General features: G+C 38.4%; 1 protein-coding gene across 1 annotated transcript in view; it reads right to left on the bottom strand.

The window, feature by feature from the left end:
- cdh13.S (cadherin 13 S homeolog) overlaps positions 1-26849 on the bottom strand; it is a 524164-nt gene that overhangs the window by 85915 nt on the left and 411400 nt on the right. Inside the window, exon 8 of the mRNA XM_018260586.2 lies at positions 3010-3150. Within this exon, the coding sequence (XP_018116075.2) occupies positions 3010-3150 (141 nt within the window). The remainder of the gene's footprint in view (positions 1-3009; positions 3151-26849) is intronic.

Genomic DNA, 26849 nt, shown 5'->3' on the forward strand with positions numbered 1-26849 from the left:
ATTGTTACAATTTCAGGGCACTCATAATCATATTTGTAACAATACAGTTGGGTAGTTACAATGTGGGTGGTTTTTCTCACACAATTGTTACAATTTAGGCAGCATTATCCCAATTTGTGGAAAAGAAAAGGGACAATGGTGTAACTGTCCAGATCTCACTGTAGGAATGTTGCAGTAGGGAATATAAGGCTAAAAGGTTTGAGAAAATATGAATCTAAATATATGCATATGAATTGCAACAAATGTGGAGCTGCAATTGCAAATTATCTTGTTAGTAATTTTACTGCAATTAGCAGCCAAATTGCAGCTGTTTAACCATTGAGTCACATCAATTAGTTCATTCAAGTAAATTAGAAGATGATTCATCACTGAATGGGAATTTCTCTATTGCAAGTCGATGTACTGTAAATCTGGCACTGAGAATCACTGTAAATCAAGAACATTTTAGAAGTATCTTTATTTTTATAGAATCCTTTATTTTTTATAGAGCTGACACATTTAGATATGTGTGCATTTTTCATATCCTTCAGTATGTCAAAATTAGGATTTAGAGGGGCTGAACATAAAGTTTATCTTTCATAGAATGTGTGTTTGTCTTTAATAGGCAAAGTGTGTTGTACTGTAGATGTGTTATACTGTAGATGGGGGCTGGGTTTATGTTTGAAATAATTATTGGAGGATGGGTAGCTAGTGATGGGGGAATAAATTTGCCAGGTGTGAATTTACAGCGAATTTAGGCGTTTTGGTGGCGGTGAATACATTTGCGAAACTGCAACGAAAATTAGCCGCTTATAAAAAAATGTGATGCCCGCGATGTCGCGTGTCAAAGTTATTGGGACGCCCATTGACTTAGGCTCACGTCTAATTGTTGCAGGCAACAAAATTTGTGTTTCGCTAATTTTTCACCTTTTTGCGAATTTAGCATTTAGGCTAATAAGAAGGTTGGCTTTACCAATCATGCCTTTAAATTCATACTGCTGCTGTCTTACATAGTTTATCGTGGGCTTTAAGCCTTATTTGGTCTCTTTACTCACTAAAATAGGGACATAGGATGCTGAAGTGATTAATAATTATAGGTCTCATTGGTTATCATTTATTATTACATCATTTGTATACAGTTCTGAAGCTGAAGTAAACATATACAGATTAGAAACCAAAGGAAACAGATATATTTTGTTGTATAAAAAAACACACTAAGGTTAATTTAGATGGTAAATAGCACAACTGCAATAACCAACCTTACTAAAGTTGTAATAAACTGATAAGTGATTCATCATTGTACTAGTATTAAGCTCTACTCTCATCCAATACAAAGCTTTATAACCCAGTAGAACGGTTAAAAGCACACCTTCTTATAGTTATATATACATATATGGATAACTCAAAGTCACCTACAGTATGTTACCTATGTGAACATCCCAAATTCTGATGCTAGCTGCCTCTTTATCAGTTCGAATTTCTATGGTGGGGGTGTCTAGTTGAAATAAGCTTTATATAATGTTGTGGAAATTTGTTTAACATAAGCAAAGAAATTAAAATTAGAACAACATAATATGAAGCTGCTTATCAACTAGAATTGCTTTTTTATGTCGTGGTCGTGAAAGCAAATGTTTCGCTCATCATATGAAACATAATTCTTCCTTAAATATGGACTTTTGTAATACCATGATGCAGTATATTTTCAATAGAACACATTTTAAAAAAGAGAAGGCAAACAACCATTAATCTTCTGAAACCAAGACATGCTAGAGTTGTATAATCCAGTCTTAAAGAAAAGATAAAGATTTTACTTTACAGCAGCTGTTGCAATATAAATATTATATTGCACATTATATACATACTGTAGTTAATCTATCATTTGTGGGGATTACCTGAAGTGTTCCATCTTGAATTACGTTATTTCAGAAATACCATGACATTTAGAGAAACACTTTAGGTGACTCAACTTTGGTAAGTCCTGGAATGGGTAAAATAGTTGAAAAATTCTTTTTTCTGTATCCATGTATATTGAAAACCTAGTTTAAGTCAACATTTGTGCCAAACAAACATTGTTTTTATTTGAAACAAGACTTGTATCATCTTGGAGAACATGAAACTTTCAAAAACCTAGTTTAATAGTTTAGTGAATTTTGTGCGTATGTAAAGAGTGCTTACTGAGGTATCTCCGGCTATTTGTTAATAATACCCATTTAAACAGCCACCTTTTATATTCACAGTCCTTTAACATTCACATAGGTAAAATATTTAAATAAAACTACCTTCTTTCATTAGCATTCTGCTTAGGATAACATTTGTCCTCATAGAAAGTAGAAAACAATTGCTCACATTTTCATCAATCCTTTGAAAATCGTTGCTATTTATGCAAAGTGTTTATCTTAAATATATAATGCCTCAAGCAAAGCACGTTGTATCTAATTTATTTAGTGTAATTTGTTTTTAATTTAGTTAGTTCAGTTTAGCTATTTCTAGTGATGGGCGAATTCGGGGCGTTTCGCTTTGCTGAAAAATTCACTAATTTCCACCAGAATGGCGAAAAATTTGCAGAATGGCACCGGCGTCTCGTTTTTAATGCCGACATCCGTTTTTGACTCTGTCGTCCATTTTTGCGGCGGTTTTGCTAATTTATTCGTCGGGGGCGAATCGCGGTAATTCGCCTGGCGAATAAATTCACTAGTTATTTCTGAAATGCATCATTTTTAAATTAACAGGATATATCAAGACAAAAATATGCAAAGCTAAAAGTTTGAGAACATTTGATAACCACATGATGACACATTACATTGTTTTATTTATCATCTGGCATCTACCCCAGAAAAGCAAAAATAAAGACTAGATGAAAAAGAACCTACTGGATCATTTGTTCTGCTCTCTGAATGCTTTAATATCATTATCCATGTATCAATCAATATTTTAAAACAACCATGAATCTATACCAACCTTTCTTCAGTTATTACCACATCATTTGATGTCAAGAAATGTCAAACTTTCTTGAAATAGTTCAAGTCTTACCTCCTTTTTTGTGAATTCAGGGGGATGATCATTTTTGTCATCAATTACAATGGTTGCAGTGGCTGTTCCAATCAAACCAACATCCATACCAGCCATATCTTTAGCTTCAACAATCAGTTCATACTGAGGGGTGGAAAGAGTCTAAAGATAAAAAAAAAATCAAATGGCTTCTTTGCACAATACATTTTCAAATATTTTGCAGAAATTAAAAGCACATACAGTACACTGATTTCATCATATTTCTTTGGCATTTAATAAAGGCCAAAGTAATGATTTGCTCAGAGTTTTAAAATAGAGTAAATATTGTAATTTAACTACAGATTTAAACATTTGCTGCAAAATTTAAATATATGTTGTGGCTTTTGATCTGCATATATCTTATGTAACAAAGTCTGTATAACCAGAAAAATATTTGACAATGTAGTATCTGAACTTCCGCTAACTACAGGTTAGACAAAACTTATAATATAGCTGAATACAGCTTATTTGATGACAAACAATCTGAAATATAAAGGAATTTTTCTTCAAAGAAAAGCATTTTTCTACAGTGGACAAGGTGGAACGTATCCAATATACTATTCATTGGTGGATCAACAGGGACAGCACGTATAAAGTGCTTTTGCACTTGTGTCCCCGGGGTTGTAAAAGACACCTTATGGATTTTTGGCCCATTCTGATAAGAGTCCTTATTCCAGTTATACCATATAAAAATACCATATTCAATACATTTGATTTACTTAACTGCAGAACAATAGAGATGTCGCGAACTGTTCGCCGGCGAACTTGTTCGCGCGAACATCGGGTGTTCGCGCTCGCCGGAAGTTCGCGAACGTCGCGCGACGTTCGCCATTTTGGGTTCGCCATTGTTGGCGCTTTTTTTTGCCCTCTCACCCCAGACCAGCAGGTACATGGCAGCCAATCAGGAAGCTCTCCCCTGGACCACTCCCCTTCCCTATAAAAACCGAAGCCCTGCAGCGTTTTTTCACTCTGCCTGTGTGTGCTGAAGAGATAGTGTAGGGAGAGAGCTGCTGCCTGTTAGTGATTTCAGGGACAGTTGAAAGTTTGCTGGCTAGTAATCGTTTTGATACTGCTCTGTTATTGGAGGGACAGAAGTCTGCAGGGGTTTGAGGGACATTTAAGCTTAGGTAGCTTTGCTGGCTAGTAATCTACCTTCTACTGCAGTGCTCTGTATGTAGCTGCAGTGGGCAGCTGTCCTGCTTCTGATCTCATCTGCTGACTGCTGCAATAACAGTAGTCCTTGTAAGGACTGCTTTTATTTATTTTTTTGTTGTTTTACTACTACTACTACTACTACTACTATAAGAGCCCAGTGCTATTAGTCTAGCAGTGTTGGGGAGTGGGACTGGTGTGCTAATCTGCTGCTCCTAGTAGTTCAGCAGCACCAACTTTAATTTTTTTTTTTAATATTCATTTTTTTTTATTTTACTTTTTTTTATTTTACTACCGCTGTAGTAGTGTATAAGTTGACCTTTTAGGCATTATTTGCCCTGTAGGCATTATTTGCACACTGTTTTCTTCAACCCGCCATCGAGCTGTGTGACCTTGTTCACATTCTGTCTAAATATCCATAATATTACCGTCTCCAGAAAAAACACCGGAGTCACTTTTTTCAAGCAGCCATAATATATTTTACGTAATCCGTATCCACCGCTGTAGTAGTGTATACGTTGGCCTTGTAGGCATTATTTGCACACTGTTTTCTTCAACCCGCCATCGAGCTGTGTGACCTTGTTCCCATTCTGTCTAAATATCCATAATATTACCGTCTCCAGAAAAAACACCGGAGTCACTTTTTTCAAGCAGCATTCATATATTTTACGTAATCCGTATCCACCGCTGTAGTAGTGTATACGTTGGCCTTGTAGGCATTATTTGCACACTGTTTTCTTCAACCCGCCATCGAGCTGTGTGACCTTGTTCCCATTCTGTCTAAATATCCATAATATTACCGTCTCCAGAAAAAACACCGGAGTCACTTTTTTCAAGCAGCATTCATATATTTTACGTAATCCGTATCCACCGCTGTAGTAGTGTATACGTTGGCCTTGTAGGCATTATTTGCACACTGTTTTCTTCAACCCGCCATCGAGCTGTGTGACCTTGTTCCCATTCTTTCTAAATATCCATAATATTACCGTCTCCAGAAAAAACACCGGAGTCACTTTTTTCAAGCAGCATTCATATATTTTACGTAATCCGTATCCACCGCTGTAGTAGTGTATACGTTGGCCTTGTAGGCATTATTTGCACAGTGTTTTCTTCAACCCGCCATCGAGCTGTGTGAGCTTGTTCACATTTTGTCTAAATATTGATAATATTATCGTCTCTAGAAAAACCACTTGAGTTACTTTTTTTCAAGCAGCATTCATATATTTTACGTAATCCGTATCCACCGCTGTAGTAGTGTATACGTTGACCTTGTAGGCATTATTTGCACACTGTTTTCTTCAACCCGCCATCGAGCTGTGTGACCTTGTTCACATTTTGTCTAAATATCCATAATATTACCGTCTCCAGAAAAAACACCGGAGTCACTTTTTTCAAGCAGCATTCATATATTTTACGTAATCCGTATCCACCGCTGTAGTAGTGTATACGTTGGCCTTGTAGGCATTATTTGCACACTGTTTTCTTCAACCCGCCATCGAGCTGTGTGACCTTGTTCCCATTCTGTCTAAATATCCATAATATTACCGTCTCCAGAAAAAACACCGGAGTCACTTTTTTCAAGCAGCATTCATATATTTTACGTAATCCGTATCCACCGCTGTAGTAGTGTATACGTTGGCCTTGTAGGCATTATTTGCACACTGTTTTCTTCAACCCGCCATCGAGCTGTGTGACCTTGTTCCCATTCTGTCTAAATATCCATAATATTACCGTCTCCAGAAAAAACACCGGAGTCACTTTTTTCAAGCAGCATTCATATATTTTACGTAATCCGTATCCACCGCTGTAGTAGTGTATACGTTGGCCTTGTAGGCATTATTTGCACAGTGTTTTCTTCAACCCGCCATCGAGCTGTGTGAGCTTGTTCACATTTTGTCTAAATATTGATAATATTATCGTCTCTAGAAAAACCACTTGAGTTACTTTTTTTCAAGCAGCATTCATATATTTTACGTAATCCGTATCCACCGCTGTAGTAGTGTATACGTTGACCTTGTAGGCATTATTTGCACACTGTTTTCTTCAACCCGCCATCGAGCTGTGTGACCTTGTTCACATTTTGTCTAAATATTGATAATATTATCGTCTCTAGAAAAACCACTTGAGTTACTTTTTTTCAAGCAGCATTCATATATTTTACGTAATCCGTATCCACCGCTGTAGTAGTGTATACGTTGACCTTGTAGGCATTATTTGCACAGTGTTTTCTTCAACCCGCCATCGAGCTGTGTGAGCTTGTTCACATTTTGTCTAAATATTGATAATATTATCGTCTCTAGAAAAACCACTTGAGTTACTTTTTTTCAAGCAGCATTCATATATTTTACGTAATCCGTATCCACCGCTGTAGTAGTGTATACGTTGACCTTGTAGGCATTATTTGCACACTGTTTTCTTCAACCCGCCATCGAGCTGTGTGACCTTGTTCACATTTTGTCTAAATATTGATAATATTATCGTCTCTAGAAAAACCACTTGAGTTACTTTTTTTCAAGCAGCATTCATATATTTTACGTAATCCGTATCCACCGCTGTAGTAGTGTATACGTTGACCTTGTAGGCATTATTTGCACACTGTTTTCTTCAACCCGCCATCGAGCTGTGTGACCTTGTTCACATTTTGTCTAAATATTGATAATATTATCGTCTCTAGAAAAACCACTTGAGTTACTTTTTTTCAAGCAGCATTCATATATTTTACGTAATCCGTATCCACCGCTGTAGTAGTGTATACGTTGACTTTGTAGGCATTATTTGCACAGTGTTTTCTTCAACCCGCCATCTAGCTGTGTGTATTATCGTTTCCAGAAAAACCAACTGAGTTTTTGTTGTTGTTGTTGTTTTTTTAAAAATAATGCCAGGCAAAGGCAGGCCGCCACGCAGAGGCCGTGCTAGGGGCCGTGCTGCTATGCAATCCTGTGGCCCTAGCAAATTGCCCAGTTTTAAAAAGCCAATGACCCTGAACTCCCAAAATGCTGAAGAGGTAGTTGACTGGCTTACACAGCACACCCCATCCTCTACCGTTTCTAACTTTACCACAACATCCTCCTCATCCTCCACTGCTATGGCCACCCCACGTAACACTTCCTCCACCACCGGTGCCCCTTCTTCACTGGGGTCAGAGGAGTTATTTTCCAATGAGTTTCTTGAACTGAGTAATGCGCAACCATTATTGCCAGAAGAAGATGAAGGAGATGAGGACCTTACACCAGATTTAATTCTGGCAGAGAACACGATAGAGATGGACATAATGAGTGATGAGGAGGAGGTCCCCGCTGCTGCTTCCTTCTGTGATGTGTCAGAAGAAATTGATGCATCTGAGGAGAATGATGATGAGGAGATTGATGTTTTGTGGGTGCCTAGTAGAAGAGAGCAAGAGGAGGGTAGTTCAGATGGAGAGACGGAGAGTCAGAGAGGCAGTAGGAGAATAAGACTTAGAAGAAGCAGGGAGGACAGCCCGCAGGGATCAGCAGGGCAACAACATGTATCGGCACCTGTGTTCAGCCGGCCAACGCACCCGCCATTGCCGCCAATACCGCCAACTCCGCCAACTTCTACTGTTACCGCCAGATCGCACACTTCCAAAAAGTCAGCAGTGTGGGATTTTTTTAATGTGTGTGCCTCTGACAAAAGCATTGTAATTTGCAATGAGTGCAGTCAGAAACTGAGCCTTGGTAAGCCCAACAGCCACATAGGTACAACTTCTATGCGAAGGCACATGAGCGGCAAGCACAAAGCACTTTGGGAGCAACACCTCAAAGGCAACAGGCAAACTAAAAGCCACACTCCTTCTGGTCCAGCATCTTACTGCTCTACCTCTGCTCTCCTTGACCCGTCTGAACCACCCTCCACTCCGCCTTCCACCTTGACCACCTGTTCCCATTCCCAGTCATCTGCCACCAGCCAAGTTTCTGTGAAGGCCATGTTTGAGCGTAAGAAGCCAATGTCTGACTGTCACCCCTTGCCCGGCGTCTGACAGCTGGCTTGTCTGCACTCTTAGCCCGCCAGCTTTTACCATACCAGCTGGTGGACTCTGAGGCCTTCCGCAAATTTGTAGCAATTGGGACACCGCAGTGGAAGGTACCCAGCCGCAATTTTTTTTCTAAAAAGGGAATACCACACCTGTACCAACATGTGCAGAGCCAAGTTACCGCATCTCTGTCACTTAGTGTTGGGCCAAAGGTCCATATGACTACTGACGCATGGTCCTCCAAGCATGGTCAGGGCAGGTATGTCACCTACACTGCCCACTGGGTGAACTTGGTAATGGCTGGGAAGCAGGGAATGGGTAGCTCAACAACAACAGTGGAGTTGGTGTCACCGCCACGGATTGCACGCGGTTCTGCCACCACCTCTACTCCTCCATCGCTCTCTACCTCGTCTTCTTCTTCTTCTTACTCTGCTGCTGGGTCCTCCTTCTCCTCCTCCACACCTGTGCACCCCCAGCTCCCCCTAGGCTATTCGACGTGCCAGGTACGCCGTTGTCACGCTGTCTTGGGGATGACGTGCCTGGAAAGCAAAAACCATACCGGATCTGTACTCCTGTCATCTCTGCAGTCACAGGCCGATCGGTGGCTGACCCCACACCAACTGCAGATCGGAAAAGTGGTGTGTGACAATGGAAGCAATCTGTTGGCAGCGTTGAGACTAGGCAATTTAACACATGTGCCCTGCATGGCACATGTGTTAAATTTAATAGTCCAACGTTTTGTCTCCAAGTACCCAGGATTCCAGGACGTTCTCACCCAGTCCAGAAAGGTGTCGGCCCATTTCAGACGTTCCTACACAGCCATGGCACGCCTTGCTGACATTCAGCAGCGCTACAACATGCCAGTCAGGCGTTTGATTTCTGACAGCCAGACTCGCTGGAATTCAACGCTCCTTATGTTGGAACGTCTGCTGCAACAACAAAGGGCCGTCAACGAGTACCTTTTTGAACTGGGTGGTAGGACTGGATCTGCACAGCTGGGGATTTTTTTCCCCCGTTACTGGGTGCTTATGCGCGATGCCTGCAGGCTCATGCGACCTTTTGAAGAGGTGACAAATATGGTCAGTCGCACCGAAGGCACCATCAGCGACCTAATACCCTTCGCTTTCTTCCTGGAGCGTGCCGTGCGACGAGTGACAGATGAGGCTGTAGACCAGCGTGACGAGGAGCTGGAAGCGCACGATTTCTGGTCGGAATCACCAGAACGAACCCAGGCACCTGCTGCAACGCAGGGAGAGGTGCCAGAAGTGGAGTCAGAGGAGGAAGGTGGCTTTGTGGAGGAGGAGGAGGAGGACCAACAGGAGCAGGCTTCCCAGGGGGCTAGTGGTGACCTTTTGGGGACCCCTGGTCTTGTACGTGGCTGGGGGGAGGAGACCGTGGATGATGCAGTCCTTGATAATGAGGAAGCGGAGATGGATAGCTCTGCATCCAACCTTGTGAGAATGGGGTCTTTCATGCTGTCATGCCTGTTGAAGGACCCCCGTATCAAGAGGCTTAAGGAGAAGGACCTGTACTGGGTCGCAACGCTACTAGACCCTCGGTACAAGCATAAAGTGTCAGAAATGTTACCAACATACCACAAGTCCGAAAAGATGCGGCATTTACAAACCAGCCTGCAAAACATGTTGTACAATGCTTTTAAGGGTGATGTCACTTCAGGAACTCATCAACATTCCAGGGGCAGAGGTGCCAGTAATCCTGCCACGAGCACACCTGCAAGGACAAAGCCCTTTGGCCAGTCTGTAACGTCAGACATGCAAATGTTTTTCTGTCCAAGGCAGCGCCACAACCCTTCTGGATCCACCCTCAAAGAACGCCTCGACCGGCAGGTAGCGGACTACCTGGCATTAACTGCAGATATCGACACTCTGAGGAGCGATGAACCCCTGGACTACTGGGTGCGCAGGCTTGATCTGTGGCCAGAGCTGTCACAATTTGCCATGAACCTCTTGTCTTGCCCAGCCTCAAGTGTGCTCTCAGAAAGGACCTTCAGTGCAGCAGGAGGGATTGTAACTGAGAAGAGAACTCGCCTAGGTCACAAAAGTGTCGATTACCTGACCTTTATTAAAATGAATGAGGGGTGGATCTCGGAGGGTTACTGCACGCCGGAAGACTTGTTCTGACTTCTATGCAGCTGTCCTTCTCTTCAAGCCTCATGACTCCACACACAGCTGTCCTTTAGCGTCCTCCTCCTCCCTCCGCCACCGTTACAAACTAGGGTGCAAACCCTACTGGTTTAATTTTTTCTGGCCTCTGTGCTTCAGTGGCTGCAACCAAAAAAACTGGGCAAACAATGTCTACAAGGTCAACGTATGGCAAAAAATGACTATTTTCAGCATTTATATGGCATATTTTTTCTGGCAACTGTGCTTCAGTGGCTGCATCCAAAAAAATGCATATTTTCTGCATTTATATGGCATAATTTTTCTGGCCTCTGTGCTTCAGTGGCTGCAACCAAAAAAATGCATATTTTCTGCATTTATATGGCATAATTTTTCTGGCCTCTGTGCTTCAGTGGCTGCAACCAAAAAAATTTATATTTTCAGCATTTATATGGCATAATTTTTCTGGCAACTGTGCTTCAGTGGCTGCGACCAAAAAAATGACTATTTTCAGCATTTATATGGCATATTTTTTCTGGCCTCTGTGCTTCAGTGGCTGCGGCCAAAAAAACTGGGCAAACAATGCCTACAAGGTCAACGACGTTGACCTTGTAGGCATTGTTTGCCCAGTTTTTTTGGCCGCAGCCACTGAAGCACAGAGGCCAGAAAAAATATGCCATATAAATGCTGAAAATAGTCATTTTTTGCCATACGTTGACTCAACGTATATGGCAAAAAATGACTATTTTCAGCATTTATATGGCATATTTTTTCTGGCAACTGTGCTTCAGTGGCTGCGACCAAAAAAATGCATATTTTCTGCATTTATATGGCATAATTTTTCTGGCCTCTGTGCTTCAGTGGCTGCAACCAAAAAAATTTATATTTTCAGCATTTATATGGCATAATTTTTCTGTCAACTGTGCTTCAGTGGCTGCGACCAAAAAAATGCATGTTTTCTGCATTTATATGGCATAATTTTTCTGGCCTCTGTGCTTCAGTGGCTGCAACCAAAAAAGTTTATATTTTCAGCATTTATATGGCATAATTTTTCTGTCAACTGTGCTTCAGTGGCTGCGACCAAAAAAATGCATATTTTCTGCATTTATATGGCATAATTTTTCTGGCCTCTGTGCTTCAGTGGCTGCAACCAAAAAAATTTATATTTTCAGCATTTATATGGCATAATTTTTCTGGCAACTGTGCTTCAGTGGCTGCGTCCAAAAAAACTGGGCAAACAATGTCTACAAGGTCAACGTATGGCGAAAAATGACTATTTTCAGCATTTATATGGCATATTTTTTCTGGCAACTGTGCTTCAGTGGCTGCGTCCAAAAAAACTGGGCAAACAATGCCTACAAGGTCAACGTATGGCAGTTGTTTAAAGAGAACAGTAGATTACTAGCCAGCAAAGCTACCTAAGCTAAAATGTCCCTCAAATCCCTGCAGACTTCTGTCCCTCCAATACAGAGCAGTATCAAGCAGATTACTAGCCAGCAAACTTACTATCATCTGTCCCTGAAATCACTAACAGCTCTCCCCCTACACTATCTCTTCCAAGCACACACAGGCAGATTTTTCAGATACATTTTTGCCCTTGATCCCCCTCTGGCATGCCACTGTCCAGGTCGTTGCACCCTTTAAACAACTTTAAAATCATTTTTCTGGCCAGAAATGTCTTTTCTAGATGTTAAAGTTCGCCTTCCCATTGAAGTCTATGGGGTTCGCGAACCGTTCGCGAACCGCTCGCGTTTTTGCGCAAGTTCGCGAATATGTTCGCGAACTTTTTTTCCGACGTTCGCTACATCCCTACAGAACAATAAACAAAACTGGAACGTAGCCGTGAAGGTGAAAATATATGTACATTTAAGAAGCACAGAACAGTGGTTGTTGTGCTCTAAATCCTTGAATTTAATTTTAAAAAATTTGGATTCAGATTTATTTCATTTACAATTAAGGAGATTTAAGAAAGTTTTCTTTTTTTTTACTTTTCTCTTTAACATAGGCTATTATAATTTATAGTTTGTGACACAGTCCAAATGCCATAGTTTCTAATAGTATATTTCTTATTTACAGTATAATAATTTGTTAGATTTAGTTTTAGATTGCAATAATATTACAGGTTACCGCTATCCAGAAAGCTCAGATTATTTTGATACAATTGAGGACTTTGTTCTTTATCTAAACTAAGAGATTATTAATACTCCATTTTATCCAAATAATCCACATTTTTTTAAATTATTTCCTTTTTCTCAGTACAGTAGCTGTCTCAAACAGTAGCTTGTACTTGATCCCAACTAAGATATAATTAATCCTTATTGGAAGCAAAACCAGCCTATAGGGTTTATTTAATGTTTACATTATTTTCTAGTAGACTTATGGTATGAAGATTCCAAATTATGAAAAGATCAGTTATCTGGAAAACCCCAGGTCCCGAACATTCTGAATAACAGGTCCCATACCTGTATTATAATCTACCTTTGATGTCACATTGGTATCAACTTAAGCCAGTGCAGACATTTTCAGACTACCTAGTTGCTGAGGATCTCTTGTAAAACTGGATCAGATAAAAATATACTTGTTGAAATCATCCCCTTTCAACCTCAAACTTCTTCCACATATGTACCTATGCTACAGCTCGACTTTTATAACCATTTCAGAACTTTTGCTTACACTTTTGTAAATGTTACAAAATGCATTTTTGTATCGTAATTTTTAAATTTTACGGTTGATTGCCCTTTAAAGGGAAATCTAGACAGAAATTTTGTAATAGGTTTTAAGCAGAATTCAAAAGTGTATGAAGCAAGCTGGATTATGCTGTATCTGTAGAAAAGGTATAATGCACAAAACACAAAGGTTTGTGAAAACAATTCATGCTCAGTAACCATGAAAAAAACTGCTATCTCAGCTATTCCACAACATTAGTTTTCAAATTACAATGGAAGCACTGAGGATACATTAGTCCTATTTCACAGCAGGGACTTTGCATGCCCGCCGATTAGGTTGTTCTGTTTTTTTTTTTTTCTGAAAAAAAAAAAAAATCTTTTGTTTTAGCCTATCCAAAAATAGAAGAAAATAGAGACGTTGCTCTTGCTGTTTTCTTCATCTTAGTTTCTAATAGATTTTCCCTTTCTTCAAAATAGGGTACTTTTTGAGACAACAATTTGCATGCCAATTTGCCAGCTAATGTTCTTTCACAGAAATAGCTGCCATTATTTACTGAGAAAAAAAAATATTGGGAGTGATTCTGCTTAAATCTTGTCTACACAACAAATGAGTAAAGAAAGAATAAACTAGCCTTCCTACCTGTATGATTGATAGTCATAGGGAATTTTTTATATGCTTTCTTGGAACATGGTCAAAGATTTTTGGATAGGTTGGATATACAATGTTAAATGGCATACGAATAAACAAATCAAATCAAACTTATACAAACCAAGTCAATGTTATTTTTTCATTCAGCTATATAATATGCATTTTCCTTTGATATTATATTTATTGTTACTATAATGTTTTATACAATTTCCGACCAAGATTTCTGTATTTCATTTAGCTACATGATCTCTCCCATTAAAGTAGACTTATTTTATATGGCACGGTTAAGAGTTCCAAATGAGTGAGAGCTTGTTCCTTAATGCCCCCAAGTTAAAGGGGACCCATTTATAAAAAAAGACTAATGAAAGTCCTTCGCCATTTAAACATGAAGCCGAAAATGTTTTTATTGAAACATCCGTACCTGTTATAATGGTATTTAAAAATATGCACTGTCAGTCATAATTTGCCTGCTCTACCTCTATGAGTCAGGGCAGTCCATTAATTTCCTTTCAATTACTTCCTAGATGTCAGTGCCCCACGCTCACCCACCCCTCCATCCTCACAGTCTATTATTGTGTAGTCTGTGATTGGCATGGGCATAACCCCCCCCTTTCTGGCACATACACAAGATTTTGGGATTATGCCTTAGTTACAGTGTCCATAAAATGGCACCTACATGCTTGCTGTGATTGTGTACTTCAAGACTGAAGGAAATTAAATTTAAATAATTTATATAGTGTAACCAAAGTTTATTTTGCTTAACTAACATGATAGAAAACAATTTGGTATTATTTCTTAGAGTGACAGGTCCCCTTTAAAGTTGTACCAACACAGTTCTGAGTCAAAGCTAATGATCTTGCTGCAAATGTCAGTAGTAGGGATGGGCGAATTTGACCCGGCCTATGGGCGACAAAAAAATGGGTTGAATTGGAAACTCTAATTTGAATCTTAAAATTTAGTTTTTTGTCTAAACTCTCAAATTTGAATTGGGAATTATCCAAACTCGATTTAAATTCGATTTTCAAGATTTATCAAACCTATACCCTGGGAATAATTCAAATTCAACTATTCACCACCTTAAACCTGCCGAGTTCATGTGTACATCAATGGGAGAGCTCCAGTGAACAATTTGAAGATGTTATTAGCCTTCCAGACATTCAAGTTTTTTTCAGAGAAAAAACACGATTCAAATTTAGTCGAGTTTTTGGGTCGGTAATATTCGTTCGAGTTTTAGTTATTCTGTTTTTCTCTTAAATACAGTCCCAATCGAATTTTGAGTATATTCAAATTTAACAGAGTTAAAAAAACTCACATGAATTCAAAATTCGACCTTTGATAAATGGGTCTCTAGGTGTAGAATATAGAACTGGTGGGTACAAGGCAGACCTTTCTTTGCTGCCTGCCAATAAATTGAATATCTGTATGAAGCACCAATGGAGTTCGGAGTGGGGATGACTATGTAATGGTTACCAGATTTAAATAGTGAAATCCAGGGACACTTGCATAGATGTGATATGCAGTACTAAGCTGATAGAGTATTCTTATGCCACAGGCACATTTTGATGACCCTCCTCAGGGGAACCAGTGGCACATGTAGCATGTCAGCAAAAATTCTGGGCATGGCTTATCAGAAGGGCCCAATGATATCACTCTGCTTGCACACAGACCCTTTTGACATAACTGAATGCTCACAGCACATGTGTACTTTTAACTCGTATGGGGAGATCCCAAAAAGCTGGGAATTGCCGTAATATGTTAGCCAAGAGGGAGACAATGCGACAATTCAAAAATCTTCTAAACCTATATTTAAGCATAATCATATTTCCTTCAGAAGACAAATTTCTTAAGTGTAGCATGCTTACACACAATTTAACCATTCATATATAAAACTGACATTAAGGGCATTATTTGCTAAAACCTGAATTTTTCTGGTCAGGGTTTTGAAGGGGAAAACACACATTTTTCAAGGACCCCAAGACTGCTAAAAGTCCGAATCCCAAAATACTCCTTTTCAAACCTGCCAAGGGCATGTTGAAATCAATGGCAGATGTCTGTTTTACAATTGGAAGAAATCATGATCTGCTCTGGGTTTCATATGATAATCAAAATAATTTGTGGTTTTCGGCGATAATCCAAAACATTCTGAGTTTTTGGGTGTCAAATCCAAAAAAATCATAGGATTCAATTTTTTTTATTTTATCTAGTCTTTTCCCTCACCAATTTTATTGATAAATAAGGCAAAATTGTGGATGGGAGTTTGGTTGAATTTGTTTTAATAAAATAATGAGAACATTTCGAGTTTAAGTAAATAACCCCCAAATAATTTCTGGTAATCCAGAGGTGTTTCCAGGCATTTTAGCTCTGAGAGAGTTATTTTAGTGGGGCCTCTTATGAAAAAAGAGCTAAAAACCAAGCCTTAAGGTGGCCATACACAGGCAGATTAAAGCTGCTATTGGTACTTTAGATCGATTTGGCATCTTATCTGCCTGTGTATGGAGGCTTCTCATGCATCTCCCTAATCGATCTCTGGCCAAAAATCGGTTTGATGTGATTGCGGACCACATTGGCTAGTTGATGCGGTCCTCGTGCCATCAGCGCCCATTTACTTTTTATTCCGATGATTTGGCCCTGTCATTGGTGGGCATATTGGAGAAAGATCCGCGGGTTTGGTAACTTAGTCAAACAAGGGGATCTTATAGTGTATGGCCACCTTTACATTAGGGGGCAAATTTACTCAAGGTCGAATATCGAGGGTTAATTAACCCTCGATATTTGACTGTCGAAGTTAAATCCTTCGAATATCGAAGTCGAAGGATTTAGCGCTATTCTTTCGATTGAACGAAAAATCGTTTAAATCCTTCGAATCGCTCGATTCGAAGGATTTTAGTCCATCGATCGAACGATTTTTGTTTGACAAAAAAATGCTACCAAACCCTATGAGGACCTTCCCCATAGGCTAACATTGACTTCGGTAGCTATTAGGTGGCAAACTAGGGGGTTTTCTTAAAGAGACAGTGCTTCATTTTTTTCCTCTATTCCTTCATTCGAGCTAAGTAAATGGGCCCTGTTGTCTCATTTCAGCCTCCTATCAAAAAGAATGGAGGTTTAACATTATGTTATGTACCACATTTGTATTCTGACCTCAGGATATTCAACAGTATGGGCCAACTTTGTATTCTCAACAATTTAAAATTGCACAGGTAATTATTAACATACACAATGCTTAATGTAGCTAACCTTGCAGTAGTTTTTAATTGATGTAGAGCTGCTGACCCACAAAGTTGAAACTTTGGTGTTGCTGACTTCAGAATCATAAATTCGTTTTTCAGAGCAAATGAAAGCTATTTGCAATTTTATTGTACACCAGCTCATCTCATAATTATAAATAATGATAATGACCTGTTAAATACTAAATCTAATTAACAAGGTGACATTTCACCGAATAGAATGAACTCAGAAAAAAAGCATTTACATAGTTACATAGTTAAATTGGGTTGAAAAAAGACAAAGTCCATCAAGTTCAACCCCTCCAAATGAAAACCCAGCATCCATACACACACCCCTCCCTACTTTTAATTAAATTCTATATACCCATACCTATACTAACTATAGAGCTTAGTATCACAATAGCCTTTGATATTATGTCTGTCCAAGAAATCATCCAAGCCATTCTTAAAGGCATTAACAGAATCAGCCATCACAACATCACCCGGCAGTGCATTCCACAACCTCACTGTCCTGACTGTGAAGAACCCCCTACGTTGCTTCAAATGAAAGTTCTTTTCTTCTAGTCTAAAGGGGTGGCCTCTGGTACGGTGATCCACTTTATGGGTAAAAATGTCCCCTGCCATTTGTCTATAATGTCCTCTAATGTACTTGTAAAGTGTAATCATGTCCCCTCGCAAGCACCTTTTTTCCAGAGAAAACAACCCCAACCTTGACAGTCTACCCTCATAATTTAACTCTTCCATCCCTCTAACCAATTTAGTTGCACTTAGTCTCTGCACTCTCTCCAGCTCATTTATATCCCTCTTAAGGACTGGAGTCCAAAACTGCACTGCATACTCCAGATGAGGCCTTACCAGGGACCTATAAAGAGGCATAATTTGACAAGAAAATGAGCAGCCTCTGATTTTCTCAAAGACAGGGTCCTTTGACATTATGGATTTTAGCATCTTATGCCCAGGTAAAAACTTCTACAATTGTTAATGTTTAGAGATGCATTGAATCCAAGATTCAGTTTGGGATTAAACTAGGAATTGGTTTTAGCAGTAACTAAGCTTGTGGTCCTTTTTAATCCTTCCTTACCCTAATTTACAGTAAATATGGTAGATTCAGGAAATTATTCAGCCATTTAGGATTCAATACCAAAAAAGTCAATTTGGTGCATCCCTTTAAAGGAAAAGGAAAGGCAAAAAAATAAAATCCCATTTTTACTTTCTTTAATGAAAAAGAAACCTATCTCCAATATACTTTAATTACAAAATGTGTACAGTTTTTATAAGAAACCTGACTATATGCAGTGAAATTCTCCCTTCATTTACTGCTGTGGATAGGAATTGTCAGATGGTCCCTAACTGCTGAGCAGGTAAACAATCATACTTATGAACAGCAGGGGGAGCCCCCGCCTTACTTACCAGCCATGCAGAATTCAAGCAGCTTTGTTTATGACGACCCCTAAGCAGCCCAGACCACACTGAGCATGTGCAGGGTCAGGAAATATGTTTAACAAAGTTACAAGATGACAGCCCCCTGTGGCTAACTTTGAAAGCATAAATCATTTATTTGATTAGGCTTTGCGGTGCAGTAAGTTCATGCTCGAGATCAATAAAAATTTTTAAAAAAAACAACTGGAATGCAGAAAAATTATTCTAACCCTCATTTACAATGAGTCAAATTTTAAATTTTATAAAATACAACTCCACAAGACTTCTGAACGAATTCACCAGTTTCCAATGACAATTTTTTAAAAACTTTTTTGCACATAATACATCTCAAAACATTTTTGAAACCCAAATTTTAATTGGCAATTTTGGCAATTTTTACAATGAGTTAAATTTTATAAAATACAACTCCACCAGACTTCTGAATGAATTCACCAGTTTCCAATGACAATTTTTTAAAAACTTTTCTGCACATAATACATCTCAAAAAAATGTTGAAACCCAAATTTAAATTGGCAATTTTGGCAGGGAAAATTTTGAATCACAGTAATTAGCCGAATGATAAATGTGCCCTAGAGTATATACTTATTCTCACAGACATCTAAAAAAGTTTGGAGATCCCAGGGTATCTGGCAGTCTCAGTTATTGTTAGAATAACTAGACCTGCACAGTTTAAAATATAAATTTTCCCTTGTTTATTAAATAATGATAATAAATGTTCATTGTGTACAATATGTTTTGTTTCACTAAACATACTGTAGCTTGCAAGGTTTTCAAATACCTTTAAACATTGTTCTGTCATAACTTTACTAGTGAGCAGCAATGATGAAGCTATCGAACTGACCTAGCATACAAAACTGGTCATCAAAAACAAGTTAGTAATAAACCTCTTCTAGTAAGTTTTCCAATTGCAACTAAATTATTGCATTATTTAGAAATATGCATTAAAGGATTTCTAAATATTTTCATATTATCTAAGAAATTATTTACTTGCATATACATCAGTGTAACTGACTATTTAGACTTACTGAAATACAGTGCCTTTGCTGGAGATCTATTGTATATGTAGTATATATGTGTATATAAAGTTAGCAAATAGTTTAATTTGCTCTTTCCCCCAAACACAGATATCTCTTGAAACACAGGATGTGCAGTACTTTTAAGGCACTTGGCAGCAATGTGAAAGAAAAGCTAAAATATAGTTACATACCATAATTAGGATGATATTGATTGTTTTGATGTTTAATGTTCTCATTTCCCCTACTACTGTGTGTGAGCCCAGAAGGTAGAAAAATGCAAAAAGCAACAAAGACCAAAGGTCTCAACTGTAAGGTTTTCTCATTCCCTGTGTTATTCTTTACTTTTGAGAAATCAATAATCACTAATGCTACTGTGGAATGGAATGAACAGTGCAAGAGAAATTATCTTTTTACCCATATAAAGCCAAACTATTTTGAAGAAATGTGTTTCTTGTATCCCCATACATTCTATGCCTACTCTTAAATACAGTCTCAGAGCTACCATCTGGTCACATCACCCACTTCACTACTGTTTTCTTCCATAAAAGTATTACATTTCCCCCACTAGATTATTCTACTCAAGGAAAATATGTGGCCCCTATTTCTATATAGTCAGCTTATTGGCTCAAGGACAAATCAATGTAATGTGACCATTCACATATGTAGCACAGAATCAGACATTACAGTATTAGCCTTTGGTCAGATACCTCAATAGTTAGTCCACATGTCTACTTAATTGGTCCACTTCTATTTATCATTATAAGGGTAATTTACAAAGTAGATGCAATCTGCCATGAATTTGCACATTTTTGTCTTCCTGCCTAGATGAATTGCTGCAGGCATCTGCACTTCAGAGGAGATAGACTTGCACCTGCCTCCATGAAACTTAGCACTTATTTGAGTAAATGAGATCTGCCATTTTTTTTATTTGCATTGCATTACTATTTTCCAAAATTCAAGTTCAAATACTATACATGTAATGTGCTTGATTTATCAATGCATATGCAAATACTATACATGTAATGTGCTTGATTTATCAATGCATATGCAAATAAGGGCATGAACTGGTAAATCATGCAAAAGTTGTCTAAGGGGCAGATTTATCAAGGGTCGAATTTCGAAGTGGAAAATACTTTGAAATTTGACCATCAAATTGAATACTACGAAATTTGAAGTGAAATTCATAGGATTTTTTGCATCGTACGATCGTATTCCGATCGTACGATCGTACTCCGATCATACTTAGAATCGTACGTTTCTAGTGATTTTATCATACGATCGTATGATTTTCCTTCGAATACAAAAAACTTTCTGCCCCTTAGTGTTTTTATTCTGTTCTTAATCATTGTTATGCTGCAGATTGTGAAATTTGTCAACCAGTCTCTAGCTGCCCATTATAATTGCACATAGCATACTGGATTAATCCACAAATCAAGTAATTGGGTCATACAGCATTTGCATCAGAAATAAAACACTTTTAGGGATATTGGCTTGGGGTTTAAATTTTCTTAAGGGATATTGGCTTGGGGCTTAAAATATTCTTAATTCACATTGAAAAAGCATCACTTAAAGAGGAAGCAAAGGTTAAAACCGAGTAAGCTTTATTGGAATGTGAATGCACCCATAATTAGGGATGGGCGAATTTTTTCGCCTCGTTTCGCCGAAAAAATTAGCGTTTCATTTTCCAAAGTCGCCCGAAGTTGCCTCACGAGGAAGATTTGTTGTCATTCATGGTTTTATCCCAAGCTAATATGGCAGCTGCTATCCTAAGCAAAGAGAGACAGTGTCTAGAGCTCTTTACTCAGGTATGGAAAAGCATTATAAAGAATAAAAATGGTGTTCTAGCTTTCACTGTTGTTGCTAATCTATTGGCAATAAACTGCCTTGTTAGCTTTCCTTCTTCTTTAAAGGGGACAGTTCATTTTTGAGCTAGGAGGGACGATAGGTTAATTTTAGAATGCCGGTAAATATATAAATGCTGGAGAACGAATCGGATTTAACTGATTTCCCAAGACATGGTTTAAATTTAGCTCTTTGAAGACAATATGGTACAATTCTTGCTAGAGGTATAAAAAATAGATGTTTTGGGTAGCAAAATAGTACAGGTTTAAGATAACAAATAAGTCTTCATTAGTTCTGTGGGAAAGTGGTAGTGATGCAAGGAATGAGAAAGACCTGCAGGAATGTACTGAGACCCCAGTGTAGAAATATGGGATCATTCAATTTCATTTTTGTAAAATAAACTTTTGCCCCATATTGACCAGAATTACAATAATCCACAAATTTGTAATAATATACATGTTGTTAGAGACCTCTAAATCCAAAGAGTACCTTTTCTGCATAGTGGTTCTATGTTTTTGAGACATGAGCAGAATTTTAAGCAATTTAAAAACTATGCCACTGTAAAAAAAGTTTATTTTATTAATTTTCTTTAACCTGTCTTTTAATGATTTGATGTCTATTGCAATTCAAATGAATGCATTCAATTCTGCCAAACTTACAGTGTAAGTTATTATTATAGTCCAGATAGTAGCTAATTCTAACATGATCATTTAAGTTGGAGATTTAATGTATCTTTCGATTTTTTGCTACTACGAAATTGATTAGTTTATTTGTGCACTTTATCTGTCCTATTGGTATCTATGACTAACATTTTTATATCCCTATTCCCTTTTAAACTTAGACTTTATAGCATAGTTAAACTTTTATAGTACCTGTATAAGTAAAACTTTTTTCAGATGAATCTAAGATTAAAAATTAAAAAAATATACTTTAGATTTATGCATACAGTATTTTGCTCTTTTTTTATGTGCCATTTTTTACAGCAAATCTTTTCCTAATCATCACAAAATTGCTGTGCAAATCTGCACTATAGGATGACTTCTTCTGTCTGGGATACCCCTAGAACTACAACTAAAAATGCTATCATATATATAAATATATATATATATATATATATATATATATATATATATATATATATATATATATATATATATATATATATATATCCTTGTAATTCACTATAGAAGGGACATGGGGACTGAAACCATTACAACTAGGTTTATAAATAGTGTAATGGCCCCAAGTGAGCCTGACTATATGGTACTGAATCTTCCATTACATTAGAGATGAGCATTAAGATAAGAAGGTGACATTTCCAATACAATTTAGTCCTTATTACCCTTGTCAAGACTTATACAGTAAGTAGAAAGGAAGCAGAGGTTACAGCCAAGTCAGTGTGAGACCTTTGTGGCTATTTGTGACCTCATTCTAAAACAGGATTTAATATTTCACCCCAAATTGAATCTGGGCTAAAGGTTTCAATTCTTGTGCTTTAGCCAATGAAAACATTATTGTAGACTATGGAGAAACCTGAAATTGAATTAGATACATATTTCTCGTTGAATGATTCTGGACCACAAATATTAATAAGGCATGTAAACAATCTAAACATGTATAAATATATACTAAAGTCATTAAATATAGTGAAAATTGCCACTATACATCCTCCCTGGTAACATAGCTTACGTGTTACTAAAATATATCAGGCCACAACAGTGGTGTAATTAGATATTACTGGGCCCCACAGCAAATTATTTTTCAGGCCCCAAAAATGTCTAGAAAACTGACTTGTTTTAATAGTATTTATTGAAATGTATATGAATTAGGGCCTCATGGGGCCCCTATACCTCCTGGGTCCCCCTGCAGCCATAGGGTCTGCTTCCTCTGTAGTTACACCACTGGCCACAAGCAGAGAAACATAAAATCCCCTTGGCAATCCTAGCAATCCCTTGAAATGTTCCTTGACATGATCCTGGGGACTGCAAGTACAAGCTTGCAATTGTTAATAAGATTTGAGTTTTTACATAGAACATAGAGCAGAACAGTTCTGTTTTGCTCTGCAGAAAAATATGTGAAACTGGAATTCCCCTATTGAAACACTGCCATGTTCTTTACCCCCACACTTTCTGTTAAAGCCAGGGCCTATTTTTTTCTTGTTTGGAATTCAGTGAGTGAGCAACACAACAGAAGCTTAATTTAAAAGACGTATAAAGGAAATACACTTTAAAATTGATGTAAAGAAAACTGAAAAGTACTGCCTGATCATCTAGCCTGGTCTACATATTACATTTTAATAGTATGTGCTTACTACAGCTAGTACAGGGAAACGCTGTTGCTGCACATTGGCTCACTTTAATCCAATTCCTCTTCTTCCCTCAAAGGTAAATGTGACTATACAGTTAAAAAATTATATCAATTCCTCGTGTTACTTTTAAATATCTTGATTCTTGAACTGACAACCATTTAAATTACATTTGTGACAGTGAAGAGGTTAATGTGGCACCATACAATATGTATCACGGTACATATCAAAGTCCTTTGAATTAGTGGTAGAAATACATTATACATCAGGAGAGAATTTTTAACAGGGTAAAAGGTTCTCTGACATGGCAGAATTTCATTCCATTAATCACGTTCACACATTTTGAAGCCCCAAGGAAAGAACTCTGGTGGTAATTTGCATTATTTTACTTTGATCCATCATTATGAAAGTTTTTTGGGAAGTAAATAGCCAGGACAGTTTCCACTTCAGTAGTTTATATATCAATTTCAGATTAAAAAATGTTATTTCATAAACCCTTTGTTTTTTATTATCTATAAAATTGTCATGGTCGGCACCCAAAATTCAGAACCAATGCTAAGCACCCTGTTCTTGACTCTTGCTTCCGCCTTTAACAGCCGCCTTTCACCTCGGGAGGAGCCCTCGTCTAATTGGATGCTGCCAGGTCTTTATAAGAGAGGTGCCAAGCGAGGGGTTCTGAACGAGCAAAAGGGCAAGACTGTAAAGCAAAGTATTTTGGGCAGTCAGTCACGGTACAAGGCGTAGACAGGAGGTGTAGTCAGATTAGGCTGGGTCAGGGCAGACAGAGTACAAACCGAGTAAGGCAGGCAAGGGTCAAACCGGAAGATCAAACAGAAACAGCTGAGTCGATAATCAGGCAAGGGTCAGGATTCAAAAGTCAGGATCGGCAGGCAGGGGTCACAACAGAGAATCAGATTACAAAAGATAAACAGCACAGAGGCACCAGGAAACTCAGGAACAAGATCCTATAACTGGCAAGGCAAAATATGTTTTGTGGCTTTAAATACTTTTGAATTTCGCGCCACTGCGAGCTCACATCATCACGGCAGCAAGCATGTGCCAATAAACCAGGAAGTAGCGCACGCCTTAACAAACATTACCAGAGGAGCGCAAGCGTGGTGGGCATCCCTGCAGACCTCCTCCCATTAGAACACCAGGGCAAGTTTTTACAAAAATGCAATGTTTTCTACAGTTCTTATCACCTATAGCAACTAATTAGCAGTTGGTTAGTGATGGGCGAATTTGTGCCGTTTGTCCTGAAAAAAGTGCTAAATCAACGCTGGCGACAATTTCGACGACAGTGAATCGAACGATTACAAGGATTTTAATCAATCAATAGAACGATTTGCCTTCGATCAAAAAAAGCTAGGAAAGCCTATGGGGACCTTCCCCATAGGTTAACATTGATGCTCAGTAGGTTTTAGGTGGCGAAGTAGGTGGTCGAAAGTTTTTTTTAAAGAGAAAGTACTTCGACTATCGAATGGTCGAATAGTCGAACGATTTTTAGTTCGAATCGTTTGAGTCGCAGTCGAAGTAGCCAATTCGATGGACGAAGTAGCCAAAAAAAACCTTTGAATTTCGAAGTATTTTTTACTCTAATCCTTCTCTCGAACTGTGCCCCTTAAAGTCAACGGACGTTTTTTAAATTGCCGCCGGCGTTGGAATTGTCGCTGGCATCGATTTTGCCGCCTGCGGATTGATGACAGTGCCAAAATTTATATTTCATGAATTTTTCGTAGTTTTGCAAACTTCGTGGAAATTTACGTGGATTTTCGCTGCAGTTTTGCGAATTTATTCGTCGGTGGTGAAACTCCGAAATTTGCCACGAATTAGCGCCTGCCAAATGATTGGTTGCTAGGCTTTACTGCACATGGGAAACTTAGTGCCTTTTATTACATAAAAGGACAAGTTTCAACATATACAACATACAAGTCTCCTGGGAATCTTTTATTATGGGGTTGTATGAGTGTAGAGGAGGTTTGTAATGTTCTAGTTCAAAATCTTAAGGCTGAACGATGATACAACATACATGTTATTTTCACCATCTTGTCCTATGTCTAAGCCCTACTCTCCTCTTGTCAACATTTGCTACTTTGTACTGACCTGTTCTGTGCCAGGCCATACATACCTGACCATGTTTGTTGCCTCTACAGACAGATCTGCAATTTGATATTGTTTATGAACAAAATATACAAGAAATCACAGCAGAGACACAAGAGACACAGCAAATTAATATTATATAGTCAACAATGTTAAATATTGATGGAGCTGAATACATATGTATGTATGTTTGCTATGAGTCAATAACTTCCAGTCAGATCCCTTCCCCAGGTATTGCATGGGAAACTACTGGCATTGCTGGTTGGGCCGTGTGAAACTGACTGGAGGTCCAGAATATTGATGGATGTTACAGATCGGCTCAATCGCCATATTAAAATTATGACAATTGCGAAGAACCAAGCTCCTTTATATATCTTCCTTTCTAAACCTCACAACTTTGGAAAAATAATTTAGAATTAGGACATAAAACTTGTTTTGTATGTTCTTTCTAATGCTTGTTTAAATGTTTTTTTGGGGGGTTTTCTTCAGAAGAATGTACAGATGTGCCACAAACTTCTGGGTATCGCTGGCAGCAAAAACATTCACGAAACTGCGTGACAAAAAAATTGATGCTCTGCAAAAAATACATATGTCATTTTATTTCCGTCTCCTTCCACTTTAATCAAAGGAATTTTTAGCCATCCCACTGTCTATATAAGGACATACACATAACTATATGGTTTATTCATTTTAATGTGGGATACTAAGCACATGGGTATTATCTGTTGGTCTATTATTAGCTGTTTCTGTGTCAGTAAGATAGTTGTAATATATAATCTATAGATGGTACTGTAGGGCCCTATAGGGTTAATTGGCCTTATAGAGAGTTAATCTTTTCATTCTTTCTTCGGGTTATTGGGTAAGAGACCCTGTAGCAGAATAACCTTTAGCATTATTGGCTGAGAGGTGTTATAACACTCCCCTGCTACACTGCTATATAGTGTGTGTAGGGAGTGGCCACTTCCTCTTTCTTTTTGGCCTGTGGATGGTGATCCAGCTGGGTGTGCCCAGGGGAGCCTGGGTACAGCTAGGCCAGGAAAGGCCCATGTGCTTTGGAGAAGAAGTCGGGGACCAGGAACATTAGGAATAATTATACTAGGGCAGACATGTCATAGTCTCTCTAGGAAAGAAAGACAGAGAGGTGAGAGAGAAAGAGCAGCTGAAGCTCCAACGAGGATTTGCAGAAAGGGAATAGCTTCCCAGAGGCTTTATGTGTAGGGATGTAGCGAACTGTTCGCCCGCGAACTAGTTCGCGCGAACTTCGACCGTTCGCATCCGCCGAATGTTCGCGAACGTTTGGGAACGTTCGCAGTT

The sequence above is a fragment of the Xenopus laevis genome, chromosome 4S (genome assembly GCF_017654675.1).
Source record: "Xenopus laevis strain J_2021 chromosome 4S, Xenopus_laevis_v10.1, whole genome shotgun sequence".
NCBI lineage: Eukaryota > Metazoa > Chordata > Amphibia > Anura > Pipidae > Xenopus > Xenopus laevis.